At 46.2% G+C, this 18,802-nt stretch overlaps 1 protein-coding gene across 1 annotated transcript; it reads left to right on the plus strand.

Annotated features, from left to right (window-relative positions):
* Positions 1-1,362: 1,362 nt before the first annotated feature.
* Positions 1,363-16,452, plus strand: LOC121619952. Its single transcript, XM_041955899.1, has 9 exons — positions 1,363-1,633; positions 2,545-2,634; positions 2,719-2,775; positions 2,952-3,361; positions 4,615-5,902; positions 8,850-8,906; positions 9,010-9,064; positions 10,717-11,056; positions 13,377-16,452. Exons 1-9 carry the CDS (start codon positions 1,416-1,418, stop codon positions 15,437-15,439), a joined length of 4,578 nt encoding a protein of 1,525 aa, XP_041811833.1. The 5' UTR covers positions 1,363-1,415; the 3' UTR covers positions 15,440-16,452.
* The last annotated feature ends 2,350 nt before the right edge of the window (positions 16,453-18,802 follow it).

An 18,802-nucleotide genomic window follows, 5' to 3' on the forward strand; every position in this document is an offset into this window, starting at 1 on the left:
TGAAGAGTTTTTATTGGAGCTACTGACTGCTGAAGAAAGATTCCCCATAAAAGCTGCTGACAGCGGACTTGTGGGCCACAAAGGGTTCTAAAATTTTACTGGGGGGCCGGACCAGGAGCAGATGGATGGAGTGTTTTGCTAATCCACCTCATAAGAGAAAATAAAATATCATGAGATATGTAGAAAACATGTAATTTAATTTCAACTGAAAATGAACAAAAGCATTACAACTAAATATCTTTGAAGTCCCACAGAACTGAGCGATTTATTGAAATGACTCTTAAAACACTGAAAAATAAATGAATAAAATATTTATTATTATTTTAAAGCACTGAAAGTTGTGTTATCCTTCAGGACATCATCATCATCATCAGTCTCCTCCTGACTGTCTTTATTTAACAAACGGTAGGAGATGCAGGTCTACTGTCCTCTCCTTCTATTCAATCATCCCTAAAGCCAAAACTCAACAACGAGCAGCGCGAGGACGAACAGGGACAACGAGCCAGTATGTGGAGCGCGTTATATTTGATCGCGTTATATTTGATCGCGTTATATTTGATCGGGTTATATTTGATCGAGTTATATTTGATCGAGTTATATTTGATCAGTTATATTTGATCGAGTTATATTTGATCAGTTATATTTGATCACGTTATATTTGCGCACTTGGTTTTGAGAACGTGCACCTGAGCACCACATGTGTGCATCCCTGAACAGACAGGACATGTAACATGTCAGGCTGATTGAAGAAATTATTTTCTGATGCATTTTTTACAGAACACAACGGAGAAACGTCCTTTTAATTTCAGGGGAACAGTGTTGTTGGTCTCTCTTTTTATCCAGCGCATCAGAGTCTGGAGTCAGTTTTCTTGCTGTATCATCGTCTTTAAACACCCCCACAGTCTCTTGGCATATCAGGCAGACAGCAGCTGATCTGAGTTCAGTAAACATATTTAGTTGTCCTCTCCTGATTAAAAACTGGACATTCTCTGTCCACTTTTCTTTTCTTAGCTGCGCTCATCTTTACAGAAGGGCTGAGGGTCGAAGAGTAAAGCGCAAACATGGAGTAATACGCCGCACCTCAACTCAGCTCAATGTATCTAGAGTGCGCCATCTATTGGGAAAAAGGCAGAATTGCAGGGAAAATAAAACATTAACAAGGTTTATTGATATAATTTCTTCAAGTTCGGCGGGCCGGATTAAAACTTGGCCCTCGGGCCGTAGTTTGCCCATGCCTGTACTTTAGACGCACACCGGTGAAGTCAGTGGTGCTCAGTAGGTGGCGGTCATGGCACCCGTGTGGATTCCAACCGTCATAAAACTCAACAGAGGAAGAAGAAGAAGAAGAAGATCAAGAAGAAGAAGCAGCAGCAGCGTGTGTTGCTCCTCGCTAAGCTAACTGCTCGTCCAGCCTCATGGAGGATCACTGTTATCATGTAGCAGAAGAGAAAGTGAAGGAGCGACAGCTGACGTCACCAGAGAGGCGAAAACACGAAGAAGCGAAACGAAGTCGCGACAGACGACGACAGAAAACCAGGATTAACATCGGCGCTGCCTTCCCCAGGTGGAAGTCACTGATGAGGGACAGGTGTCTTCACAGTGATGCGGAAGTGGCCAGTCTCCTGCTGAACAGGTAACTTTCCGTTCATTTCACTGAAAGGCGCTGAGTGAGAGGTGGAAATATTATCATTCACTGATTGAACTTCCGGCTCAGTAATTCTGGAGGGAAACGTTGTTAAAACACAAGACGAGCAAATCTTCATCACAGCGAGCAGGAAGTAACAGGAAATCCGGTCAGTACGTTCAGTGTTAGTCAGGACTGGACGTCACACACACACACACACACACACACACACATACAGACACATACACACACACTGAGACAGACAGACAGACAGACACACACACAGAGAGACAGAGACAGACAGACAGACACACACACACACACTGAGACAGACAGACAGACAGACACACAGACACACACACAGAGAGACAGAGACAGACAGACACACACACACACACACTGAGACAGACAGACAGACACACACACACAGAGACAGAGTCAGACACACACACACACACTGAGACAGACAGACAGACGAACACACACACACACACACACACACACAGAGCAGCCTCTGATGAGTGTGATGCTGCGTTTTTATTTCAGTCAAATTCTCCATTTAAACATATTTAAATTGATTGATTACATTAAATTGATGTGACGCTTCACACCCACTGCACAGCACACCTGGACGACACCTGCCAGAGGTGACCGTCCATCTTTTCACAAGTTGATTGGTTGTTGTTGATCTTCAGTCCATCAGTCCTCTGGACTCCTGGACAGATTTTAAGTGAAGACAACATGTTTCTACTTGGACATTACTCGCTGGACTCAGACGTGTTCATGAAGAGACAGACAGAGGTGACGCTGTCTCAGAGTGTTTGTCCAGGTGAGTCCAGCACCCGAGGACCTAACAGGACGTGTTTCAGCTGAATGCCACTGTGTCGTGCAGCACTTATTAACTGATGTTGTTTCTCCAGCTATGAGAGAGGTCCCTCAACATGGACCTCAGTGAAGAGAAAACCTGGTCCGGCAGGGTCTAGCATCGGTGCTTGTGCTGGGACGGACAGGTAAGTCATCACATTGAAGTGACCGCGCCGTCCTGATGCATTTAGGTGTACACGTGTAGAACGAGTTGCGGTTGTTCTTCACAGAGACGAGAATCAGAACGTGATCGTAGAAGCTGCAGAAGTTCAGAGCCTTGAACAGAGGTAACGGTTCAGTACTGGAGGAGACGATCTTCATCATTCAGGTCAGTTCCACAGCTTCATCACTGACACTGAACTGTGTGTGTGTGTGTGTGTGTGTGTGTGTGTGTGTGTGTGTGTGTGTGTGTGTGTGTGTCTGTCTGTCTGTCTGTCTGTGTCGATTATTGTTCTCCCTCCAGACCAACAGGGTGCGCTGTTCGTCGCTCCGCTTCGCTCTCCTCGAAGCGAACCGTCGTCGATGCGGAACTCCGTGTGTGTGTTTACGTCCCCGCTGGCTCTCTTTGTTCGCAGAGAAGGAGGAAAATGTGCGCCGTGCAGCTGCTGCGGGTGTCGGTACATGAGCGGATTAGCGCCGCCGCTGAAGACTTTCTGCTGCAGGTGGAAAAAGGAGAAGAAGCGGCTGAAATCCCGGCGCTGAGAGCGCTGCTCACCGAGCGGCTAACGGCGGCTGCGGAGGAGATCGTCGGTCTGTTGGAGGAAACCGTGGCGGAGTATGAAGACAGAGTCGAGCGGTCAGAGCGGGAGATCTGCCGCCAGAGGAGGCTGCTCGATGCCGTGCTGAAGCCCGAAGTGAAGCTGCACAGAGCAGGTCAGTCCCTGCTGCTGCGCCGGAGGACCCGGACGCTGCACGCATGCTCATGCTAGTTAGCATCGGCCGCGCAAACATGACTGTTTGAACTGAACGGAACCATGTTTGAGGTTTTTCTGTCCACAGTCTGAGATTAACTGATGTTCACCGCAACACTAACAATGAAACACGAAAACTGATTCATTTAAACTGAGATAAAACAAGAAGTACCAACCACAACTCGCATGAACTGATGGCAAAACGGCGCCCGCAAAGCCTTCTGGGAACTGTCGTTTTTCCATCCGGTCATGTGGTCATCAGAGGTTCATCTGTTGTTTTTATGTTTCAGCTCATCTTGAGCCATTTTCACTGGTTTTTACTGTAAAGTGTGTAAATATCAGGTGTGAAACACCTGCAGGATTATTTCAACGAGTCGTCCATTCACACTGAGTCCGAGTTACAACCAAGAACCAAGGTTTGACTGACGGGAAATATCTGGAACAAAACCAGAAATTAAATGGAAGTATTTAAGCTAAAGAAAAGTTTCTTGTAGCACAGTGTAGAAGTGTTATATTGATATTATCAGTTAACTGTGACGATTGATCAGTATCAAATTCATCTGCAGCTCTTCTGATTGGTGCCGGAGCAGCTCTGTTGAAAAAGTCTGACCAACAAGTCAGACATGGAGAGGTGTGTTCATCATGTGGCAGGTGGGGGCTGCTGCGGACAGAATATGTCTGTTTTTGAGGACATCAGACGAAGGGATCTGGATCAGAATGTGGATCTGGATCAGTGGATCAGTTTACACACCTGTGATCCATCGATCTCAGATCAGTTTAGAGTGATGGCGCCGGCCTTGTGGTTTGTTCTGATGTAACACCGGCACAGTCAGGAAGAGGAAGCAGAGAAAAGAGAAAAGCCAACCCTTTGGAAGGTGAGACCAGGGGGGTGGAGCGGGAGGCTGAAGCCAGTCGACACATTTTATTCTGCGGTTTGACAAGCGAAGACAAACATGCAGCTTTGATGAAGATGAATTTGATTTAGTTCATCAATGAATCGACTGATCGTTGCTGCTCTGCAGCTCAGAATGAAAGTAAAACAACCTTGTTGTCTTTATTTTTACACACTGAGATGAACCATCCGATGGTGAAACTGAAGTTTCATCAAAAAGTTCTGTTCATGTCTCGACTCGTAAAGAAAACTCTGATCAGTGTCTGGTTACAGTCTCATCGCCTCTCTGGTTGATAACTTAAACTTGTTTTTCTGTGTTCCAGTGTGTCCTGCAGACGTCCAGCTGCTGTTGGCGAGTAAAGACGAGGATCCTCCTGAGCAGCAGGACTGGAGATCCAGTCTGGACCAGGAGGACCCAGCAGAGCCGCCTCACATTAAAGAGGAAGAGGAGGAACTCTGGACCAGTCCGGAGGAAGACCAGCTGCGAGGGCTGGAGGAGGCTGATATCACCAAGTTCACATTCACTCCTGTCCCTGTGAAGAGTGAAGAAGAGGATGATGATGAAGAGAAACCTCCGTCCTCACTGCTTCATCAGAGACAAACTGAAGAGAAGAGAGAGGCGGAGCCGTCAGCCAGCAGCTCAGCTGAGCAGATGGAAACAGAAGCTGATGGGGAGGACTGTGGAGGACCAGATCCAGAGAGACATTTAGAACCAGTCAGCGAAGACAATTCTGTCGACTCGACTGAGACTGATGACAGCGACTGTGACTGGACACAAGCAAACAAGACCCAATCACACACAGACAGTCAGAAAAACAGCGAGGCCCCCGACAGTGATGTGGGATCCTCGGGGAAGGAGCGACCTTTCCCGTGCTCGTACTGCGGTAAAAGATTTAGTCTCAAAGGAAACTTGAATCGACACATCAGAGACCACACGGGCGAGAGGCCGTTTCCATGCACAGGCTGTGACAAGTCGTTCAAAGACAGCGGATCGTTAACGGCACACATGAGGTGTCACACCGGAGAGCAGCCATACAGCTGCCTGTTCTGTGGGAAGAACTTCAGCGGGAGGGGAAACATGACCCGACACATGAGGATCCACACCGGAGAGAAGCCGTTTACCTGCTCCGTGTGCAGTAAAAGCTTTCACGTAAAAGAACACCTGAACAGACACATGAAGTACCACACGGGGGAAAAACCGTTCAGTTGCACCGTCTGCGGTAAGGGCTGTGCTCAGAAAACAGACCTGAAGAAACACATGAGAGTCCACACCGGAGAGAAACCCTTCAGTTGTCCCTTCTGTGGAAAGTGCTGTGCTGAAAAAGGAGACTTGACCAAACACATGAGAGTCCACACCGGAGAGAAACCCTTCAGTTGCAATGTCTGTGGTAAGAGTTGTGCCCAGAAGGGGAGCCTCAAGATTCACATGAGAGTCCACACAGGAGAGAAACCGTTCAGCTGCTCAGTCTGCGGCAAATGTTTCACAGTTACGGGACACCTGAAGAGACACATGAAGCTGCACACAGCGGACAGTCAGGTGGCCGAGCCTGCAGACACGTATTCAGCCAAAGTGCAACGTGAAGTTAGTACCGTGGAGCCCCTGAACACATCGTGATGGTTCCATCAAGAGCAAAGATGAAGCCTTCAAGTCAGTGAGGCGGTCAGGGTTGCAGCCATGTCTGGGTCCATGTCGTCCAGGAGCGTCCGTTATTTGAATTTTATAGTTCAGTGATTGAATTGATCAGAAATACGTTATCTGATAATGTAGAATATGAGATGTAGCGTTACATCCAGGAAGTATACTATCGGTTTCCTCCAGATCCAAAGTCGCCCCTCATGAGATAAACAAGATTCCTCTGGTTAACTCATGTCGCCAAGTTGTTTTCTTCAGTGTCCTGTGTTAGTTGAGTTGACTGGTGCACACTTCTCCTCAGGAGTCCAACCATTTGAGTTACAGGAAGTGTTGTGTTACTCAGCCTGACCCCGGACAGGTCAGGACAATCAGTGCAGAGACTTGAAATCGGTCTAATGTGAGCTCTCTTTCTGGTCTTTGTCATTTGATCGGCTGAGTTCTGGAGTAATTGTACTTGGAAAATATTCTTTTTAGGGAGACCAGAAAGAAGAGCAGAGTGTCTCTGCATTGGCTTGAGAGAGAAACTGGCAGACTTTGACGATGGGCTAAAAGAGACGGCTTGTAGTTTGCTAGCCAGTTTCTCTCTCTGGTCTGTTGTGCCAATAACTAAAACCTGAGGTTTGTCCTGGTTGAGCTGTAAAAAGTTCTCTGCCATCCAGGATTTAATGTCTGAAATTCAGTCAAAAAAGACATCAAGTGGTCCTCTGTCATCAGGAGACACAGCGATGTAAAGTTGTGTGTCATCTGCATAGCTGTGAAAGTTGATGCTGTGCCTCCTGAGTGGTAGCATGTTATAGGTTAAAAAGGGTTGGACCTAAAATTGACCCCTGGGGAACACCACATTTCATTTGATAAAAACTAGACGTGTGCTGACAGAGAACTTCCTGTCTGTGAGAGATGATTTGAACCAGTTAAAATCACTACCAGAGATGCTAATTTAATAACAGAGTCTATTTAAAAGAACAGTATGATCTACTGAGTCAAACTAATGCTGTGTGTGTGCTGTGATATTTTCTAAAACCAGACTGATATATTCCAGCAGTGTTTGTTGAGGTCATAAAATCATTTCAAATCTTACTTAAAAATGGCCAGTTGGAAAAAGGTCGGTAGTTCTCTGGTAATGATGCATCCAAATTGTTCTTCAACAGTGCCTTACTGTAGCTACGCAGTCTTAAAAGCAGTGAGGAAAACAGTCTGCATTGAGTGCTGGATGATGGTCGGCAGATCATCTTTTAAAAACCTATAAATGTCTTTAAAAGGCGATGTTGCATTTCATTGCCAGCAGGACAAACCTCCCCGATGTTTCCTCATTATGTTTGTTTTCCTTCAGGATTTAATTTAACGGTCAGCAAGGCTGCTTTCAACTATTCTACATGTTGCCACGCACTCGGTATCGTTACTGCAGCAAATATTTCAGGATATTTACGCAAATAGAAAAACTCAAAGCTGGAGTTATAAACTGACGGGACAGAGGAAACAGAATTCTACATGTAGCTTCTAAAAGAAATTAGCTTTAACGTTAGCTCTTGTAACGTTAGCTCCTGTAACGTTAGGTCCAGTAACGTTAGCTCCTGTAACGTCAGCTCCAGTAACGTTAGCTCCTGTAACGTCAGCTCCAGTAATGTTAGCTCCGGTAATGTTAGCTACGTTAGCTCCAGTAACGTTAGCTACGTTAGCTCCAGTTACGTTAGCTCCAGTAACGTTAGCTCCAGTAACGTTAGCTACGTTAGCTCCTGTAACGTTAGCTCCAGTAACGTTGGCTCCGGTAATGTTAGCTACGTTAGCTCCAGTAACGTTAGCTCCAGTAACGTTAGCTACGTTAGCTCCTGTAACGTTAGCTCCAGTAACGTTAGCTCCAGTAATGTTAGCTACGTTAGCTCCTGTAACGTTAGCTCCTGTAACGTTAGCTCCTGTAACGTTAGCTCCGGTAACGTTAGCTCCTGGTCCATCCTGTTGGAGCGTCGGGAGATTCAAATAACCAGTGAAGTTGTGCTGCTGTGCCCTGTGCTTCGATGTTTACAGCACTTGAATAGGAGTTGATAAGATTTTGTCGATACCAGTGCCATTATCGGTTCTGCTTGTTGACCCATTGTTTATTGATTCCTGATCGGTTATAGTGGTGCTGGCTGGAGCCTGAGAGCTAGCTGTAGCAACAGAGGAATGTTTGTGAAGTATCTGTGTTCATGAAGGTTTTCTAAGTCAAAGAGAAGATCTGCTGAACCTGCAGATGTTCCTGTAACGGGACATTAACTGACCGCTGCTCGGTGGGGAGGCAGCGGTTCTCCTGTAGCGTCGGATGCATACCGGGCACTCCTGGAACTGAATCCCATTTTGCATAGAAAGCTGTTTCAGCACACTGCTGGTGTTTCCGCTCTCACTTGAAATGATCACAGACGTTACAGTGAGCGCTGTCGTTATCTTTCTTTGTGAAATGAAGCTCTGCTTTGGACCGGTTCTTCCGGTCCGCCGTGACTCCTTGTTCCAGGTTACGAGCAGCGTCCATGCGTCCGTTGACGTCTTTGTTTTGCACTGTACAACTGTCAGAAAACTGCTGCTATCAGTTCAGGGACCGATTAGCTTGGAAGCATATGAGTCGAGGGACCGGTTCTCAGTGGTTCTGGTTCTCGATTCCCATCCCTACACTTGAAGCCTAAAATACGTTTGCAGTTTAGAGAATGTAATTAATTATTTCCTCAACAATGATGTATGATTTCACCCATCCCCAACCCATTGGCTTTTAATAATGGACCCGGCCGACCGGATCTGTGCATCACTGTCGTCGAGCCGTGTCTGAAGGCAGAAGTGTTGCAGGTGCTACCAGCAGCCACATTTGAAGGAGGGGTGAAGACGGTTGAGATGCGATGAATCGTACAAGTAATGACAAACTGACGGTGTTGCACTTTGTTGTTCACGTGTTTTGTAAAGAGTGCAGATCTCACCTCCACACACCTGGTCACGCCTGGTCACACCTGGTCACGCCTGGTCAGTTAGTGAATGATGTGGACATGCTTTATGAGACTGTCAGCAGGTGAAAGCTATCAGAGGTTTTATGGTACTTCAGGTCAGAAGTGTTTCCTCTGCACAGGTGGTCTGGTCTTTGTGGAGACTGGACAGAGATCGTCCCAGCTCTGGAGCTGCCTGTAGATGCGTTCTTTTGTCCGGTTGAACTGGACTCTGGGTTGTTTTGTTCAGTTTGTTTGTGCAGATCTGAACACGACGCTCACAGAGACTTTGGTTCCAGATGAATTCAGTGGTTCCTTTGTGGTGAGAATGAGATCTGACCAAACTACAAGATGTTCTCTGCAGGTTTGACCTCAACAGGCTCCTGTAGCCAGTTGAGCTTTGCATGCTGGGATGTGGATGAGCAGAGTCAGAGTTTGAACGGAGGTCTGGACCGGCTTCTTTATGTGTTCTTCTTACTGAGTCGCTCCGCCTCGGAAACATCGGCCAATGAGAGGGGAGAACCTTGTCGGCTGGTTTACTGATGCATTTTGGTTTGTTAGAGGAAGTGGCCTTTATTTGAAAATGTCCCTAAATTCTGGAGGAAACAGGTGACGATCGAATCTGTCTCCGTTGTTAAACCACATATTCATGAATCTGAGAATCTGGAGGAAGTTACAGCATGAAGAGTGTGATGGAGTTGTGATGTTGCACAGTTGAATGATGAAGAGATCAATGAATACTTAGAATAGAAGATCATCTGTTGAGACTGATGGAAGCTTCTGTTATTGTGACTGAAACAAGCTTTTTACTGACTTTTGTATAAATTCCTGTTTTAAGAGAAATGACTCGACATCAGTTGTTTTCTGTGATCAGGATCCCCACAAATCCCTGAACTGACTCATCACTAATCAAAGCATGTAATTATATCCAATGAAATGAAACATATATGAGCATTAAAAGTATTTAGCTGAAAGTTGAAGCCGTCTGGATTTTTTAAAATGCTGCCTTACGAATGCCTCTAAATGTTGAGGTCTAATGTAAGAAATGTAGTTCAGTGGGTGAAGTAGCATTCACATTAGTGATCAGGTTCATTCGTAGGGTTGAAACACAGGAGAAACTCTTTCCCAGGGACTTCGTGGGAGACAAGTGAGGCTGGATCACGTCTGTTTTCACAGTATTCTTGTAACTTCATCTCTGCTCTCGGCCTAAATGTACGAGCAGACGCCCACAGATGAGCCCTGTAGTACCTGCCAGTCCTAATGAAGCGGACTATGTAAAATCACTTATTACACACACCTGCTGAACCAGGTAAGGTAGGTTGTCATAGAATGGAATTTGTTTGAGACTAAACAGCCTGGAGTAAGCTCTGCCTGAGAAGACAACCTCAGGGGGGAAAAGTCTGTCGGCTTTTATTTCAGGGATTATTCTACAGATTCAAATAAACCTCTGGTAATATCCTCCATTATTTCGATCCTTTCATTTCAATTGTTTCATGTTGAGAAAATAAAACCTCAAGGACCCCCAAAGATCCTCAAAGATAAGGTGATATAAAATAAACTTTATTAATCCCAGCTGGGAAAATTCAGTGTTACAGGCAGCATCAATAAAAATAGCAATAATAAGGCATTGGAAAATACAGAAGAAGAAGCTGAATATATATGTACATATATTCTTTTGCTTTTTAAAGATGCTTTTTGAGGCCGTGTAGAAGTGTAGCTTGGTGCTGGTCCATTAAGAGCTTTGTATTCAAGTTTTAGTTTATTTTGTCATTTCTCCCTCCAGTCCAGCAGAGGTCGTTGTTCGCTTCCGTTGATGCGGAACTCCTGTCAGCAGTGACAGCTCTGTTTAGTACCGTCCTTCTTTCTGTTCACTGGGACCATCAGGTGCGCAGAGAAGGAGGAAAATGTGCGCCGTGCAGCTGCTGCGGGTGTCGGTACATGAGCGGATCAGCGCCGCCGCTGAAGACTTTCTGCTGCAGGTGGAAAAAGGAGAAGAAGCGGCTGAAATCCCGGCGCTGAGAGCGCTGCTCACCGAGCGGCTAACGGCGGCTGCGGAGGAGATCGTCGGTCTGTTGGAGGAAACCGTGGCGGAGTATGAAGACAGAGTCGAGCGGTCAGAGCGGGAGATCTGCCGCCAGAGGAGGCTGCTCGATGCCGTGCTGAAACCCGAAGTGAAGCTGTACAGAGCAGGTCAGTCCCTGCTCGCTGCGCCGGAGAAACCCGAGCGAAGCCGAGACCCGAACACGGCTGATGCTAATCTGTGTTAGCACATGTTCGCTAACTCCTGTGGTTCTCCGCTTTTCACCGACAGACAACGATCAAAGTATCTCGTTTGTGTCGTGACGTTAAACTAGAAGCTAGTTAACGTCTCGAAGCTCCTCGTGACAGCTGGAAGCTTTTTGGTAGCTAAACTAACTCTGTTAGCCGTTGCTAGATGTTTAGCTTAGCCTGCTGGACTAAATGTTTAACTGCGTTTAATGTGAATCAGAAGCATCGACAGTCAGTGACACGTGACTAACGTTAAGTATCGTTACCAGAAACGTTACTGTACTGAAGTAACGTTTGCGGTACTGGTGCTTTGAGTCTCTTCTCGTCACTTTCTGTTTCTGCTTCACTCCGTTTATCTGAAGGAGCACAGATGAAACATCCTCTGCATCAAAGTCAGTTTTACATGTCACACTGACCTTGGATCAGATGTTTGAAGGAGCTCTTCAGCCCGTCTGCTGTTTAAAATGTCACCAGCTCATGAATTAACTGATATATTTTAAAGATAACGTCTGTAAACGGGCTGAAGGGCGACACAAAATCTGAATTTCTGAAATATTCAGAAATATGAACGATTCCTTACGTGTCTGCAGAAACACCAGACATGTCCACAGTCTTCTCGTCAATTCAGCATCAATAAAATATGAAGATGATCAAACTGGTTTTGGAGTTTGTCGCCTGGTTTGCTGCGCTGTGGGAACGAGACATGAGCTGTTTGAAAAGTGAAGGTTTGTCATTAAAACTCAGGCCGGTCGTCTCACAAACACTCAGAGAGAAACAGACTCATTCGGTTAATTCACTGCGTGGCATCATGAGGAAACAGGATGCGTCCCTGAACGCATCAGTGGTGAGTTCATGCGTCCTTCAGGATTTTAACGTAAGACGCGAACCTGTCAGAATCACAGTAAACTGAATATTTCTGAATGCTTCATACACAGAAGTGTCGAGTTATAAACTACGTACGCTCGTAGTCAGCTGACACTGTGCAGCGATGTCAGAGTGCGTGTGCACATACAAGGAGTTTCACTCTGGTTTAGACATTTCCAATATGTCGTTCGTTTCTCTCTGTCACCGAATGATGACGAGCTCAACTGCCAAGTGAACTCTTCATAAAACGCTTTCCATTCAAACCAAAATTCACCAAAATATCTTAGTTAGTCTTTGAGCTGTTTCCACAGTCACCAGCTCTGGTTTGATGGAAATAAACCCTTCATTCACTGAGTTAGATGGTCGAAGGTTTAGGGTTGGAGCCGGGTTCAGATGAAGGTTTAGGGTTGGAGTCGGGGTTGGGGGTCAGTGAGAGACATCATCTTTTTTCTTCCTCGTCAAAACATGGTGCCTACATTACCCATAATGCAACTGGAAACACATGGCACCACACATGTGGAGGGCATGCTGTGCAGGCCTGAGGGATTGCCTTGCTGATGTTTAATATGAGACACAGCAGGCCGGGACAGGAGAGCCGTGAACCAGGACAGCAGTCAGAGGGAGGTCCAGAACCAAAGCAGGGCTGCTGATTGTTGGAAACGTGACAGACGAGACGGTTTGATGAGTTTTATTTTGCTTCTGTCGAGTTTGTTTTACAGTGAGTTAACTTTCGGCTGTTCAACTCGTCTTCAGTAAAAGAGAGAAACTTGAATTCAGAAGGTGTTCGGTTGGATTTTTCTGTTTAATAATGAAAACAGCTGGAAGAATATTTCCTTTCTGGACATTTCTGAGTTTATTTTGTTGATTTATTAGAATAAAAGCTGAGAGAACTCGTGAAACTAACAAACTCACATTCATCTCTCAGCTATCAGACTGTCGCCTCCTCTGGTACAAAGTGGTACTACAAGACAGGACGCGCTGCAGCTAGCTGTTAGCATGCTAACTTTGCTGTGTAACACAACACACAGACGTGTTTGACATCAGAACTGTTAATCTTCACATTCTGTCGATAATGTTCTTCTGACTCATTGAAAGCGTCTCGGTCTCAGTGAGGAGACAAGTTTTACTTTTTATTGAAATGTTTTCGATGTTTTATTTCTGTGTCTGTGTTTCTGTGTTTTATTTGTCCTCTCATGTTGTTTCATTGCGTCATTGTTCTCTGTGTTATGATCTGGGTCACGTGATTTCTGAAGCTATGATGAAGGTTTTTTAACATTTCGTCCCTCGTTTGACTCATTTTTCCTGGATTCTGGTTGTTGTGGTTCTCTTTGGAAACACATGCTGAGGAGGAAAACTCTCTCTCTGCTCTCCTCCACAGACGTCCAGCTGCTGTCGGCGAGTCAAGACGAGGATCCTCCTGAGCAGCAGGACTGGAGATCCAGTCTGGACCAGGAGGACCCAGCAGAGCCGCCTCACATTAAAGAGGAACAGGAGGAGCTGTGGACCAGTCAGGAGGGAGAGCAGCTCGGAGGTCTGGAGGAGGCTGATGTCACCAAGGTCACATTCACTCCTGTCCCTGTGAAGAGTGAAGAAGAGGATGAAGAGAAACCTCCGTCCTCACTGCTTCATCAGAGACAAACTGAAGAGAACAGAGATTGTGTGGAGGCGGAGGACTGTGGAGGACCAGAACCAGCCATAATCTGTAATCCAGAAAGCCATTTACAAGCAGATGTTGATTACAAGACATCAGAATTTTCTGTGGCTGAGATTGAAGTCAGCTGTGACGACTGGGAAGAGAGCAGAGAGCCTCGGTCAGGTTTAAACCCTCTGAAAAATAAAGAAGACGCTGTCAGTGATCAGAGGTGCGACTCTCAGGAGAAACCGTTCAGCTGCTCCGAATGTGGGAAGAAATTTACCAAAAACAGATTTCTGGAGACGCACATGAGAAGACACACAGGGGAGAAACCGCTGAGTTGCTCAGTGTGTGGGAAAAAATATACGATATACAGATATCTGATCCAGCACATGTCCGTCCACAGCGGGGACAGAAGACACAGCTGCAGCATCTGCAACAAAAGGCTCGTCTGGCACTCAGGAGTCGAACGGCACCACTGTGATCGAAGTGAGTGTGACAAAAGGCTTTGTTACAGCCACCGTCTGAAAGACGGAGGGGCTCACCCTGAGGACAGTCTGTTCAGTTGCTCAGTTTGTGGTAGGAAGTTTACACAAAGGGGATATCTGATCCAGCACATGGCTCGTCACACAGGGAAGATCCGATTCCGCTGCTGCGTTTGCGACAGAAGATTCGCTTGGCGTCACGAGCTCAAGAGCCACGAGTGTGTCGGAGATTCGTCACACCTCGACCAAAGCCGGACCGAGGGGGGCGGCCGCTCGGCTGAACACGTGGAGACAGCGGCCGGTTCAGAGGACCGCGGCGGATCGGATTCTGACGACAAGACCTCGGACTCTTCTGAACCTGAGACTGAGGTCAGAAGTGATGAGAGCGGAGAGCCTCGGCCAGGTTTAATATCTGTGACCAATCAAGAGCCTGTCAGTGATGCGGGAAGCAGCGCTGATAACAAATCATTCATCTGCTCTGAGTGCGGCAAAGCATTCTGCGGTGAGGAGAACCTGAAGGTCCACATGAGAACTCATGCAGGAGAGAAACCTTTCAGCTGCTCATTTTGTGAGAAAGGGTTTACTCAGAAAGGTTATCTGACCAACCACACGACCGAGCACATGGACGAGAAACGCTTTCTGTACTGCGTGTGTGGCAAACGATTTGCCTGGCGCTATAATCTAAAAAACCACAAGTGTGTCGGTGAGATGTCCCAGATTCCTCCGAGTCAAAGAGAGGAGAACCGAGCGGCAGAGCCCCCCGCAGGCGGCTCCTCCGAACTTCAGACTGAAGTCAGTGCCGACGGTTGTAACGAGACCAGAGGATCACAGTCGAGGTTAAACTCTCCAAGAAATAACCAAGCCCCCGAAGGTGACGCTGCAGAGAGGCCGTTCAGCTGCTCTCAGTGTGGCAAAAGATTTCGCCGCAAGAAAAATCTGCAGGAACACACGAGGATTCACACAGGAGAGAAACCGTACGGTTGTTCAGTCTGTATGAAATACTTTTCATGCAGCGGATCGTTACGAAAACACCTGAGAATCCACACGGGAGAGAAACCGTTCAGCTGCTCTGTGTGTGGAAACCGGTTCACTGAAAGCGGACATCTGAAGGTGCACATGAGGACGCACACAGGAGAGAAACCGTTCAGCTGCTCTGTGTGTGGAAACCGGTTCACTGAAAGCGGACATCTGAAGGTGCACATGAGGACGCACACAGGAGAGAAACCGTTCAGCTGCTCTGTTTGTGGCAAAAGTTTTACCTGGAGGCAAAGTTTTAACAATCACATGAAGTATCACACAGAAACAACTAGAGACACGTCGTAAGTGGAAGTAAACTGCATCTATATTCTGGTCCTGCCTGCCTGCCAGCCCCGAATGTCTGCAGGTGGAGGTGGAGAGTCAGCCCCACCCATAGAGCCACAGCAGACACATTCATGGAAATATGCCAGATTGAAGTAAAGCAGAAGTGTCCTTTGAGATCATGAAGAAGTTTTGGATTTTTGTGTTGATGGAGATGTTCTTGTCCGCGTTGGTTCAGTGTGTGTAAAGGCTGGAGGTAAAGACAGAAGTCAATGGAAGTGCCCTCTGTTCCACAGTTTCTACTCTTCAACACACAGAAAGTGTCCTGCAGCTCTTTGTTCTGTCTCGGTGTGGAGGTTTGCAGACTCGCCCGGCTTGTTTAACGGCTTCTCCTGCCGCTCAGTGAGAAAACCTCCGGACTTTTCAGGTGGTCGAGATGCAGCCACAGTAAATTATTTCTAAATAAATTATGCTATTTAAAATGTGTATTTAATAGAAGCCGACTGCACCTTTAATTCACACATACAGACTTCCTGATGGTTCTGTTTATGTCCCCCTTTGTGTCCTGCTCCATGGTCTGAACTGTGCATGATGCTAACCGAGTGAGTGTCGTCAGTTACATCGTGCTGATTCATGTGTATCGGACTACGTTTCCCAGAGTCCCCTCTGTTGCCTGAGTTGTGTCGTCAGTGAGTGAGCTCTGATGACTGCTGGACCACAGGACAGCTCCGTGACGTGTGCCTTCGCTAGCTAGTTAAGCTACCAGCTAGCTCATCTTACATGGACCGTACCTGTAAAACTCGCATGTATTTGTTTGAAAGGCGAAGCTCACCTGGCCTTGTGACGGTTTCTGCGGCTTCGCTCGCAGACCCCTCATCTCTTTTATTTTTGCCTTTTTCATGATTAAAACGATGATTTTCTTTTTGTACTCTGTTTTTCCTGGATCGTATATTAACAGCTGTCAGTGTTTGAATGTGGACTCAGAGTCACTAACATGACTCACATTCATGGTTCTGTGTATCCTGCAGTCAGTAAAGTTGCTCCTGGAAGAAGGACTTCGGTCTTGTTTCTTGGTTGATCCAAAGCAGAGACAACAGGGACAGGTGTGGACAGGTGTGGACACGCAGGGACACGAGGAAACGTGTTAATCTGGAGGTAAAATTCCCACCTGATCAAAATATGATTCAGATAAATAATAAAATGTGAACAAGTGCTTGAAAACTGCTGTTTCAGCTGTTGTTGAAGATGTTAAAGTGATAAATGCTGAAAATCGTTCTGATTAAACCGACCAACATGACCGGTGGGGGGCCACGGTGGCTCCTGTGACCATTAGCCGCCGATGCTTCGGTTTAGCGCGTCAGGAAGAAAACACGTAGCTGTTTTCTTCTTCATCACCGTGTCAGAACTGACCTGACTGGTCTTTGGAGGAGACGTGTCATGTAGAAGAACTGTTCAGGGATCAGCGCTCATACCGCCGCCGCAGGCTTAGCCTCCACCAGCTCCGTCACACAGGAGGCGGCCATCTTTACTCACAACACGTGTGGCTTCGTGTTTTTCTGACATTTTCAACTTTCTGATGCAAAAACATTTAATGTCTGTATGTTTGTCATATTAACACGTTTTAGGTAACCTGCATCCATCAGGCTGCTTGGTCAAATATATGAAATAGATCATTTAGTTATTGATTTATTGATTGATTTGTCTTCAGTGAGCTGACTGTGGGCCCACGTGAACCTGCCTGCCTCTGTATCTCAGTTCAGGTGGACCCACGGATCCTTCAGAACAACAGTGTGGTGACGACGATGCACCGACTCGGTCTCCTGCCTTTCTTCCATCCGCTCACAATCACACAAGTTTGAGTCACGTAACGAAAACAGTTTTTTTTTTTTTACTTAAAAAGCACTGACTAGTTCTACATGACGCATTTATTCAAACGAGCTGAGAAGAGCTGTATGAAGAACTTTATTAGACAGTCACACGTTTTCAGCAAATTGTGACAACAAGCAACGATCAAAAGGCGACTGAGTGTCTCCAAACAGACTCCAGAGACCAGTCAGGTTCTGTCACAGTGGTCCAGGTAGCAGAGACCCTGTGGTGGTACGTCCACTGTTCTCTGAGGAGGAGGAGGAGCAGCAGGAGGAGGCCTGGATGCTGCCTGTGACCCTGCAGTAACTTCAAGGTTCAAGGTTCAAGGTTCAAGGAGTCTTTATTGTCCCCGTGGGGCAAATTGCTCTACAGCCAGCAGTAACAAAAACAGGCAACAATCACAAAAAAACAACGACATATTGCACAGAGAAAATAATAGATGGGACAGTACATTAGTCAGTCACTTGTTCAGAAGACCTATGGCAGCAGGGACAAAAGAGTATTTAAGTCTGTTGGTCCTGCATCTTGGCAGGATGAACCTGCGGCCTGACGGGAGCAGCACAAACTCACCAACCAAAGGGTGACACTCGTCAGTGAGAATCGAGCGGGCCTTATTCAGGGTCCTGAACTTGTACATGTCAGCGAGATCATTGAGGTGAATGCCTGCAATTTTGCTGCACACTCTCACTATTCCCTGCAGTCTGTTTTTGTTCTTGAGGGAAAGTAAGCCGTGCCAGCAAATAAAAGAAAATGTCAGAACAGACTCAATAAAACAAGAATAGAACATTCTCATAAAAGTGCAGTCAACATTAAAACGCCGCAATTTCCTCAGGAAGTACATGCGTTGATGTGCCTTCTTGCAAACAGCATCAACATGGAGATCAAAAGACAGCTTGTCATCAATGTTAGTACCAAGGTATTTGTAATTATGGACCAGCTCAATGGTTTGATCCTCGATGACAAGAGGAGGAGAGGCTGACAGATGTTTGCGGAAGTCTATCACCATTTCCTTAGTCTTTGACACATTAATACACATAAAAGATGAGGAACACCAGTCTGTGAATTCCTTCACTACAGGGCCATGGTCTTCAGAAACACAGCAGCACTCTGACTTGATGTGACTGGACTGATCTGAACCACAGGTGGTCTTCCTCAGGTGAAGATAAACAGGCGAACATTCACCTGTAGGACACGTCAGCGTCTCGTTAGATAAACTGTCACAACAGGAATCCCAGAGTGCATCTCTCAGCTGTGACCACAACTTATTACACCAACATCAGACTAACAAGAAATAAAGAATGTTTTAAATTGCATCGTTTGCTTGTCTCCAATATTAACTAGTGGGCTGATCAACAAACTGTGAGTGTACGAATACATGTATACATAATGTAATATTTTAGTATTTTAATGAACTGAATAATTCGCAGCGGTGGAATATAAAGGATAAAAGTACACGTGCGCATAACAAAATAGATTCTAATGAAAAAGTAAAATGAACCAGTTTATGGGACCTACAAAGGA

This window comes from Chelmon rostratus, chromosome 16 (genome assembly GCF_017976325.1).
Source record: "Chelmon rostratus isolate fCheRos1 chromosome 16, fCheRos1.pri, whole genome shotgun sequence".
Classification (NCBI taxonomy): Eukaryota; Metazoa; Chordata; class Actinopteri; order Chaetodontiformes; family Chaetodontidae; genus Chelmon; species Chelmon rostratus.

Excerpts from the sequence above, each read along its gene's own strand:
- LOC121619952 (XM_041955899.1), top strand. The coding sequence starts at position 1,416 with ATGGAGGATCACTGTTATCATGTAGCAGAAGAGAAAGTGAAGGAGCGA. Across the intron at positions 3,362-4,614 it reads AGTGAAGCTGCACAGAGCAG|TGTGTCCTGCAGACGTCCAG; the intron begins GTCAGTCCCTGC and ends TCTGTGTTCCAG. Across the intron at positions 5,903-8,849 it reads GTGGAGCCCCTGAACACATC|AGTGCAGATCTCACCTCCAC; the intron begins GTGATGGTTCCA and ends TGTTTTGTAAAG.